The sequence below is a fragment of the Leptonychotes weddellii genome, chromosome 2 (genome assembly GCF_054177405.1).
Source record: "Leptonychotes weddellii isolate Sample4059 chromosome 2, ASM5417740v2, whole genome shotgun sequence".
NCBI classification, from domain to species: domain Eukaryota; kingdom Metazoa; phylum Chordata; class Mammalia; order Carnivora; family Phocidae; genus Leptonychotes; species Leptonychotes weddellii.
The window spans coordinates 60,593,598-60,603,892 of NC_138370.1; the positions used below are offsets into that span (position 1 = coordinate 60,593,598).

Here is a 10,295-nt window from a genome sequence, read left to right on the forward strand (position 1 = left end):
AAGAGGCTAAGATGGGCATTGACCTGTGAACTTATTATCTAAGTTAAATCTTTATCACGACACATTCTAAGAGCAATGTATCTCATCATGTGTGCACACAAAAAGACTTTCATGCCTCTCCTTTCAATACTCAAAACAGATGTACATCATTTTTATTACCAAGTTTGCATCAAAGAATAGTATTACTCACTCTACCTAGACAAAACTAAAGACATAAATCAGATGGTGGTTCTAAAAAGTCTAAAAGGGCTATGACATCAATTTTGAAGACTTCTGGAAGCCTTGCTTGGACAAGATGCTCATATAAAGGCCCATTAGCCCTGCCTTTATGGATGCGTGGCCTGTACAGTCACACAGGACCTTGTACTTAGAAGGGCCCATTACTTGGTTTAATGCTCTGCTGTTGCTGTCTTGGAATTCTTAGTAATTTATGAATAAGGACCCATCATTTTCATTTTACAGCGGGTGCTACAAATTACATAGCTGGTTCTGAGGCCCAAAGAAGACAGTGTTACTCAGCTACCACTTGCTGCCAAGGACATAAACAGAGGTGGAATGACAAGCGAAGCATACAGAAATTTCTGAGCTGCATACCCCAGCCCTCTCCCCCACCCCGCCGACCTTGAGAACTGGACAAACAGTAGTTGTGCTCTAGAGCTTGCTACTCGAAGCGTGGCCTGGGCCAGCAGCAGCCTGGGGAGCTTGTAAGAAAAGCAGAATTAGGACCCACTCCAGACCTGCTGGACCAGAATTTACATTTCCTGTGCACTCCAAATTTGAGAGACAGATCTGTGCTGTTCCAAGAGTAATCCAGGACACCTGCAATAATGGACATCTGAAAGAGATTTTTTTTCCTTCAAGGGGATCCTTCCACAGGAAAATCCCTAATCTGAGATGTTGCCAGATTGGGATGCTAACTGATTTGAACATTACTTTTGTTCCTTCTGCGGTCCATTCTCTAGGATTGGGTTAATATGAAGTGATGTGGTTTGAAAAAAATAAAAGCAAGAAGAAAGTATGAAGAATGAGTTATTATGAACTAAGCTGAGAAGGTGGAAAGCAATTACAATAATAAAATGAAGGGGGGGGAAGCTACCTTAAACATATAATAGCTAAAACTGAACACTTAAAATATGCCAGCCATCTTGCAAAGTGTTTTAGGTGGATTATTATATTTAAATTTCACTATAGGGGCGCCTGGGTGGCTCAGTCGTTAAGCGTGTGCTTTTGGCTCAGGTCATGATCCCAGAGTCCTGGGATCAAGCCCCGCATCGGGCTCCCTGCTCCGCGGGAGGCCTGCTTCTCCCTCTCCCACTCCCCCTGCTTGTGTTCCCTCTCTCGCTGTGTCTCTCTCTGTCATATAAATAAATAAAATCTTTAAAAAAAATAAATTTCACTACATACTTCAGAAGGACGTGCTACTTCTACCCTTCTTTGCAAATGGAAAAACAGGTTTGAGTTTTTGAAATGGCCATAACAAATAAAGACATTGTGCATTATTTTCACAACTGTAAATTCCTGTTACGTTTTTATAAACATCTGCTAAACGAATGAATGCCTTTGTGTAAATTCGCTAACATTTTAGAATTAGGTCCTAAATGTTAGAGGCCATCGATCGCAGCAGGAACAACAGAAATAAGGCCAAGTAATATTCAAATACTGCCTGAACCTTTCAGTTTGAGATAAAAGGAAGATAAATAAAGGACTTCATTCTCGAAGCGCAGGTGACACAATAGTCTGCATTCTCGCGTGTTGCATAAGGAATGACTCTCAGGCTTTCCTCTAACAGCTGGGAGATGAAACCAGAAAGCACAGGGTCATGTGCCTAAAGCTGCCACAAAACACCAGCGAAACCGCCACCGTTCCCAGCTAATCGGATTCCCAGGTACAGAGCGTTGGGGACTAAAGGAGCGGCCGAGTCCTCAGCACCGTGCACCCAGCTCAGCTGCTCCCACCCCGCAAACCCGGGATGGGGAGGAGCCGAGGAAGCGAAAGAGAAACCCGGCGGAAGCTGGCGACCGGGGGCCGCGGGCCGCGGAGATGGAGCTGCGGGCGCTGCGGCCGCTCTGGCTGCTTTGCTGCTGTTTCGGCGGCGGCGGCCGCTCCGCGGACCCCCGCGCCACCTTCATGGCGACAGAGCCGCGGAGCCGCGAGCGACAGGCATCCGCCTTCCGGGTACCGAGCGCGCGCCGCCCTGTGTCTGTTTCCTGATCTCCCTTCCCGTCCCGGGTCTGGGCTGGGGCGGCGGGGGGGGGGGGGTCACTGAGAGCCGCCCCTCCTGGTGGTCACCGAGCCCGCGGTTCGGTGACGGCTTTGGGCTTTCGGAGAAGTTCGCAAGCCAACTTCTCCCTCCGTTCCCCACGTGGCCGCTCTCCCTTGTCTGGGCTAACCAAGAGATGGGATGTTCCAGGGAAGATTTGTCGCCGTGGATCTATAGAATGAGCCCAGAGTAATCAATGGATATGTTCAAAGTATTCTCGATTGTTAGAAGCACCCCTTTTAGCAGCGCCCTGGACGATTCTCACGGCCTTCCAAAGCGGTTCCTTTTCAAAGTTAGGGGAACCTGAGAAAGGCGGAAGAAGCCTGTCGGATTTTTTTCTTCCGCAGGGGGGCGCTGGTGACCCCCTGTGATCAGAATGTTCTAAACAAAGAGCTTGCTTTTAGAGAGCTCAGAGCCCTGCCCATTTGGGATTTTCCTGAACTGGGCCTCCTTCAACTAGTGCGGGAACCTGCAAATTTTTCTTGACTTGGTGGAGATGGATTTTGGAAAAAAGGGAAGCATTTCATTTCCTTTTCACATTATTTTCAAAAGTCTGCATAATAATGTTTAGTTGTTAAGCCTCTGCCTTCGGCTCAGGTCATGATCCCAGCGTCCTGGGATCGAGCCCCGCATCGGGCGCCCTGCTCAGCGGGAAGCCTGCTTCTCCCTCTCCTACTTCCCCTGCTTGTGTTCCCTCTCTCGCTGTGTCTCTCTCTGTGAAAGAAAGAAAGAAAGGAAGGAAGGGAGGGAGGGAGGAAGGAAGGAAGAAAAAGAAAGAAAGCTTAGATTTTACCCCAGCGGTAAACCTCTGGAATGGACCTAGTTAGCTGAGTATGAATAGGCTTTTTCTTGTAACATAGAGATACCGATTTAGAGTCTGCCTCACACTGTTCTATATATCTGATACCATTTAACAATTTTTTTAATCATGAAAGATATCATTTTATTATAAAAGAAAACTGATTCATTCTAAATAAAAAGTAAGTAAGAATTTAGTAATACTGCTTGTTGGAATTATATTTAGTTTTTTGCTGGTATAGTCTTGGGATTTCTCCTGGAATTCTATAGCTGTGTTCTTTTCTGCTCCTCCTCTCTGCCCCAGAAAATTCCAATGTTTAGGAAATCCCAGCCTTGCCTGATTCTGCCCACTCTTGTTTTTTGCCCACACCAAGATGTGTACTTTTATCTCTGTTTTATTGCTCTTGAGTTACATTATCGCTTTTAAAACCAGAAGCACTGGCGCAATTGCTTGAGACCAAACTTTCTGTCCTGTATTCTACGCCTGTCCTGAGCTTGGTTGCCAATGGTGGTGACCCAAACCCTTTAGAGAGAAAAGTCAATCTCATCTATACTGATAATATATTCATTGGCTGAATAAATAAACTCACTGCTGTCCTCAAGAAAATCATGTTGGAGGATTGGAGGCACAAGGAGGCTCTAGTAATAAATGTATTTTTAACATATAATTTATATGATTTATAAGTATATATTTTTACTTATATAGTTACTCGTATTGGTCCTGTGAAGAGACTGTACCCAGGAGACGAATGTCTACAAAATGCAGCTCTTCTCAGGAAAAATAAAAGGATCCATGACAAGAGATGGAAAGTTTAAGTGGAGGAGGACAGTTATGAAGATTTTTAGTACATTTAAAACCTTCAGTCAAAAAAGCCTGGAAAAGTTTTCAAAGCAATTGCTTCTAGTGGGAGTTTACTTCATGAAGTGGATGCCCAGAAATGAAAGGTTTAGACTTCAAAACACATTGCTGGAAAGTGGGAGCACCTCTTGGTGTTAGAATCTAGATGTCTGGACCTGGAGTAGAGGGCTGGACACAGGCAAAGATAGAAAAGGCCTTGCTTCCTTGGTACCCGTGAGCATTTGGAAGAATTCTTCTGGCCTAGCAGGATGGATTAAAGTATGTGATAACTAAAACTCAGTATAACTCTACAATGCTTTACTTCTATAAGATGATGTCAAGTTAAGAATTGGCTGAAATGCCCCACTGTTTACCCATTATGTAAATTATGTGCAGAATTTAGGAAATGTACTTGCTTCACCGTGAAGTTAAAGTTTTTAAAAAAACAGGGGCACTCATGGGTGGCTCAGTTGGTTGAGCTTCCGACTCTTGGTTTCAGCTCAGATCATGATCTCAGGATTGTGGGATCCAGCCTCTCATGGGGAGTCTGCGCTCAGTGGGGAGTCTGCTGGAGATTCTTTCCCTCTCCCTCTGCCCCTACCCCACTCTCTCTCTCTCTCTCTCTCAAATGAATAAATAAATCTTTTAAACAAAAAAACATAAAGCTTGAAAAATAAAATAGAATCATAAAACACTCTGTATTGGGCCCGAATCTATAGATGGCGTAAAAAGTAAAGAAATCCTGAGGACCAAGAGCTGTAGTCTTTGGATCTTTGTTTCTTATTTAGGGATAGCAAATAGGTCTCGTGTGTTTGCAAACTGATTGACTAATAGTTGCTGCCTGAAATATGGCACTGGAAAGTATTCAGGGGATTGCGGTTGGAGATAGTTGGAGAAAGTGTCTAATTGATTAGTAATGTCTTTCACAGTGGTCGGTTCAGAGAATGGTGAAAGAGTCTTGTCATCCCTGCCTTATGTATTTTCATAAGTTCCTAGGAATATTTCTTAAATATTAAATGCACTGGTATTTACTGATGCTCATTATTTCACCACAGGATAGTTCATATTCTTATGCCTTCGAGAAGTCACAGACCCAATAGTGGAACTAATACTCGTATGTACTCACTTCTGAATAATGTTTATATGCCAATACAAATGTGATTTGTGCATAAAATTTCAGAATCTTCACCTTAAAAATTCTTGCCATAAAATGATATATGCTACATTGTTAAGATAAAATTATATATAATTGTTAAGTGTGCTGTTTGTGTATAAATAGAAGATAGTAGTTTATGTATAAATAGAAGATTTTACAATGAATGATCCTAACTAATAAGTCACAGATATTTGCCATAATCAGCCCCTTGAAATCTGGATTGTCTTCTGCAAATGAACTCTATGCAAGAATGCTTTAAACCACATTTTCTACCTAACATAGACAGGTGAATTTGATGTAAGATACTGTTGTTCAAGTGACCATTTTCAATGGTTCTAGCTTCATGCATGCATTGCCAAAATGAAAATATATCAGAAACTTGAAATCTTGGATCAGAATTTATTCATTCATTTGTCCATCTGTCCATCCATCTATCCAATATTTTTATATTTACTGCGTGTAAGGAGCTGGTCTGGGTTTTCTGATTCAGTGGGGAATAAGACATGTACCAATTTCTAGGAAATTATAACCTATTAAAGGGATATTGTATATTTAAACATTGTACTATAATCCATTTTTCAGTGAACAAACAGAAAAATGTAAAGACTAATACGCTAGAAAAATAATTGCTCCAACCAATTCTCAAAAGAGTATCTTTTTAATTCAGTCTTTATGTCATGCACAAACACAAATATAAATGACTACATATTTCTTTTTATTTTACTTTGCATGATAAATATGCATGCATATTATTTTTACACAGATGTCAGCACAACATATAAAAAATCCTTTGTGTAGGTAACTTTTGTAAAGCAGTAATTTATAAAAGTATATGTTTTTATTATTCTAGTAGAGGCCTTCTCAACAGCTGCACTGTTGACATTTTGGAACGGATAATTATTTGTTGTGGGGAGTTGTCCTGGGCCTTGCGGTGTGATTAGCAGTGTCCTTGGCCTTTACCCACTAGGTGCCAGTAGTGACTATCAAAAATGTCTCCAGACATGCCAAAAATCCTTGGGAGAGAAGAGGAGGAAGGAGGAGATTGCCTCGGCTGAGATTCACTGATGTAAGATTTACAACTCCCGAGTCTTGAGAGAAATTCTCTGCAATGCTCCAGCACTGCATACAAACATTTAACCTTTTGGCTCATCCCTGGACTTACTGCACCTTCCAGAAACGAAAGCACCAGCAAGGAGAACATTTTAAATCCATATGTAGAATGTGTGATTTGTCCTACATGAAACCTCAGAATCTACAAGTGAGGGCTGTTATGGGAAAAGTCTAAATAACAGCAGTGAGAATGAGTTTGGCGTGCTAAACAAAAGGCGGTCTTACAAAGCACCTTTTGCTTCTGTAGTAATTGCAGTGTACAGCTCATCCCACCAAAGCATGGATTCATTATAAGGGAGCACCCACCACACAGTAAGCACAAAATAGATCACCATCCTATGACCCGTCTGTTTTTCACACTTCTGCACCTTTCAAAACTACTAACAGTAGGTCCTGTATACTCCTCAGAACTTTACTCTCTTCTTTCATAAGTGACCTTAAGGCTCAGGTCTTTCATTTGAATATTTTATATGGCTTTAGGCCCGTTGACGCTACCGTACGTATAGTCTACTGTACTATTATACCCTTATGAGCTACTCCATTGCGTTATGTTAAGAATATGTGGTAGGGTGCCTGGGTGGCTCAGCTGGTTAGGCGACTGCCTTCGGCTCAGGTCATGATCCTGGAGTCCCGGGATCCAGTCCCGCATCGGGCTCCCGGCATGGCGCGGCGGGGGGGGGGGGGGTTGACCCTCCCCCCTCTCGTGTTCTCTCTCTTTCATTCTCTCTCTCAAATAAATAAACAAAATCTTTAAAAACAACAAAAAAAAGAAGATGTGGTGATTGGTCCTTTACCTGGGACTGATTCTATGACAGAGGTTGTTAACATGAGGCACGGAAGCTCAATAGACTCACAGTTTGTGATGCTTCTGTGAAATCTGCTCTCACAGAAGGAATCGAAGTAGACCAGAAAAGTCACTTGAAAGAGTAATCAATTCCAGAAATGAAATGTAGGGCTTTTTAAAATTTAAGTGATTTGAGGGGCGCCTGGGTGGCTCAGCCGTTTAGCGTCTGCCTTCGGCTCAGGTCATGATCCCGGGGTCCTGGGATCGAGTCCCGCATCGGGTTCCTTGCTCGGCAGGGAAGCCTGCTTCTCCCTCTCCCACTCCCCCTGCTTGTGTTCCCTCTCTCGCTGTCTCTCTCTCTCTCTGTCAAAAAATAAGTAAAAATCAAAAAAATTAAAAAATAAAATTTAAGTGATTTGAAACTCTGTTAGGTGGACTTGATATGTGTCCTACTGTTAGAGCAAATAGGAGAACAAATACTCTTGGGTATACTGATAATATTATCTTACTATGAAAGCTGTCTGTTTCTTTCAATAATTGGTCATTTCTAATTCCGGGGGAAAGATTAGCTCCACATTAATCCAAGAAAACCTGAAAGCATGATCTTTGAGTGACATTTTCTATATCCAAATGTTCTGTGTTTAAAGGGAAAAAAAGGATACAGCATGGGAGTATTTAATTTAACATTTTTCTGTTAGACGCTGTGATTTGTGTTTTCCGAACATTCTCTTATTTAATCCTTACACTCTGCTGGGTCAGAATTACCCAACTTGTCAATGAAGAAAATAAAGACCAAAGAGGTTGAGTATATAGCCAAAGATTGCATGGCAGTGTGGTTAAGACATTTGTTGCAAAACTGAGAAGAGATTAGAGAAATCTGTGTGTGTATGTAAGTGTTTAAGAGAATTATGCTTTGTTCAGAATTCTCATGGTAAGTACTTTTAATATTTTTAGTGGTCTTACAAAATCAAAAAGGGGGGATGAGCACTTTGGGGTTTAGAGGTTTAGAGGTCTTTGCTTTTGGCAAGAAGGCACGTTGTAAATATCAAATAGCCTTAGCGTGGGCTGCGGACAGCCATGAAATGACAAGAATCCTTGCACTGGAATGACATACAAAATTCAGAAATGGGATTCCCTTAGAAGTTGGCCTCTGGTTGATATAGGTGTTTCGTAGATACCCTCAATCACGTCCAAGAAATCTGCTCTCATGCACTGTTTGCTGAGGACTTTTATCACGAAAAGATTTTGAATTATGTCAAGGGCATTTTCTGGATCAACTGAAAATGTATGATTTTCCTTCCTTTTAAAAAAATTCCATTAATATGGTATATTATGCTGAGTGCTTTTCAAATGCTAAACCAGAGTTGTATTTTTTAATGAACCTCACTTGGTCATGAGGCATTGTCCTTTTTAAATATTGTTGGATTTAATTTGCTAATATTTTCTAAAGGATTTTGCATCTATAGCCATGAGGGCTATTGGTGCGTTGTTCTATTTTCTTGAGATGTCTTTGTCTGCTTTGTAATCAGGGTAATACTGGCCTTATAAAATAAGTTGCAGGGGTGCCTGGGTGGCTCAGGCTATTAAGCGTCTGCCTTCTGCTCAGGTCATGATCCCAGGGTTCTGGGATCGAGCCCCGCGTCAGGCTACCCGCTCAGCGAGGAGCCTGCTTCTCCCTCTCCCTCTGCCTCTCCCCGCTCATGCTCTCTCTCCCTCACTCACTGTATCTCAAATAAATTAAATAAATAAATAAATAAACAAATAAATAAAATAAGTTGCAAAGTGTTCCCTTCTCTTTTATTTTCTCAAAGAATGTGTATAAGATTGGTATTATTTCTTTTTTAATTGTGTAGAATTCACCAAACAAGATATCTGGGCTTAGAGTTTTCCATTTCTCTTACATTCAGCTTTTGCAATTGGTGATGTCCAAAGAGTTTGTCCATTTCATACGTACATTCATAAAACTTACTGGCTTACGGGTTTCAAAATATTATTCTTCTAATGACCGAAGCATCGTAGTGATGGCCCTTTTCTCATTCTTGATATTGATAATTTGTGTTTTATCTTTTTTTCATTTCTTTATCACAAGACCAATGACTGAGAGAAATGGGGAGAGGGTCAGGGAGAGCTATCTGATTGCACTGCAGCTCTGATCCTGAGTGAAGGAGAGAGGGAAGAAAAATTGGAGGAAGTGCTGTAGGCTGCCGTGCAGCCAAAGGAAGGGTCAGAGAAACCATCAGGGACTCATTAATCATCAGCCAGCTTTCAGGGGAGTCCCATGTTTCCCTAAAACAGGTCAGCATCAGGGCTCAGTCATTGGCTAGATGCGGCCTGTGGGAACTGTGGCCTCTCTTGTGTAGTTGTCTTAATTCAGCATGCAGCAAACAAGCTCCCATTCTCATGGCTAACACATGCTTTCCTATGCATTCTTAGTGCCCTACATTCTCGATGCCTTCCCTGGTTACTCTAGCCCACAAAGATGTTCAACCAATACTTATAGAATGAATGAATTTTAAATTCCTTAGCAGCTAGCAGTCTCTGGTTCATGTTTGTCACATGGAATATAGATACTTGTTTTGTATTTCTGTTCTATTTTTATATTTATACATCTCCTTTCTAAATTATATTCAGAACTGTGCTTTATCAAGATTATTTTTAAGTACCTAAAATTTACTTAACAACTTTATTATTTCATTAATAAACAGGCATAGTCAATAAGGAAATAGTAAGATTATGATAAGTTCCAGTAATAATTTGCTTAAAAATAAACAGGCACGAGGTATGTAAAATGTCATTTGTGTATTTACTCAACAAGAAACGTTAATTAAGCATCCATTATGTGGCAGGCATGTGGTCAGTGTGGGGAATACAGTGATGAACAAGACAGGCAGATCTTGCCCTCATTTTACTTAGAGGTTTATGAGATAGGCACACAATAAACACGTAAATGCGTAAACAAATATATAAGAGCTAGACTTGGAAACTTACCAAATGGTAGTCCCCTGAAACTTTATTTATCCTACACAGTTGGTTAGCATTAGGAAATTGAGGCATGTTGTCACAAAAGACAAGCTTAAGATAAATTATCACAAAATTCAGAGCTGAGGAATCTGTAAATAATGGTCATATTTTCCCTCCGGATAGACAAGCCAATCTATCTTCCTGGAACATTTCCAGGACTGCACAGCTCTCACAAAGCCTTTTTACCTGAGATGGAGAGATTTATAAAGCTCGAATAGAATCATGTTTGTTTATTATTTACTGATTTCTTTTTTCATGTTTTGTTACATAGTGCTGGGAAATACAAAGATACAGACACGCTTTCCAAATCCATAATTTTTTAATCTAA

At 41.1% G+C, this 10,295-nt stretch overlaps 1 protein-coding gene across 1 annotated transcript in view; it reads left to right on the top strand.

The window, feature by feature from the left end:
* Window positions 1-1,897: 1,897 nt before the first annotated feature.
* The window catches only part of CTSO (cathepsin O), a 24,131-nt gene continuing 15,733 nt past the window's right edge, over window positions 1,898-10,295 (top strand). The window contains exon 1 of the mRNA XM_006727275.3: window positions 1,898-2,175. Coding sequence (XP_006727338.1) covers window positions 2,041-2,175 — 135 coding nt within the window. The 5' untranslated portion in view covers window positions 1,898-2,040. The remainder of the gene's footprint in view (window positions 2,176-10,295) is intronic.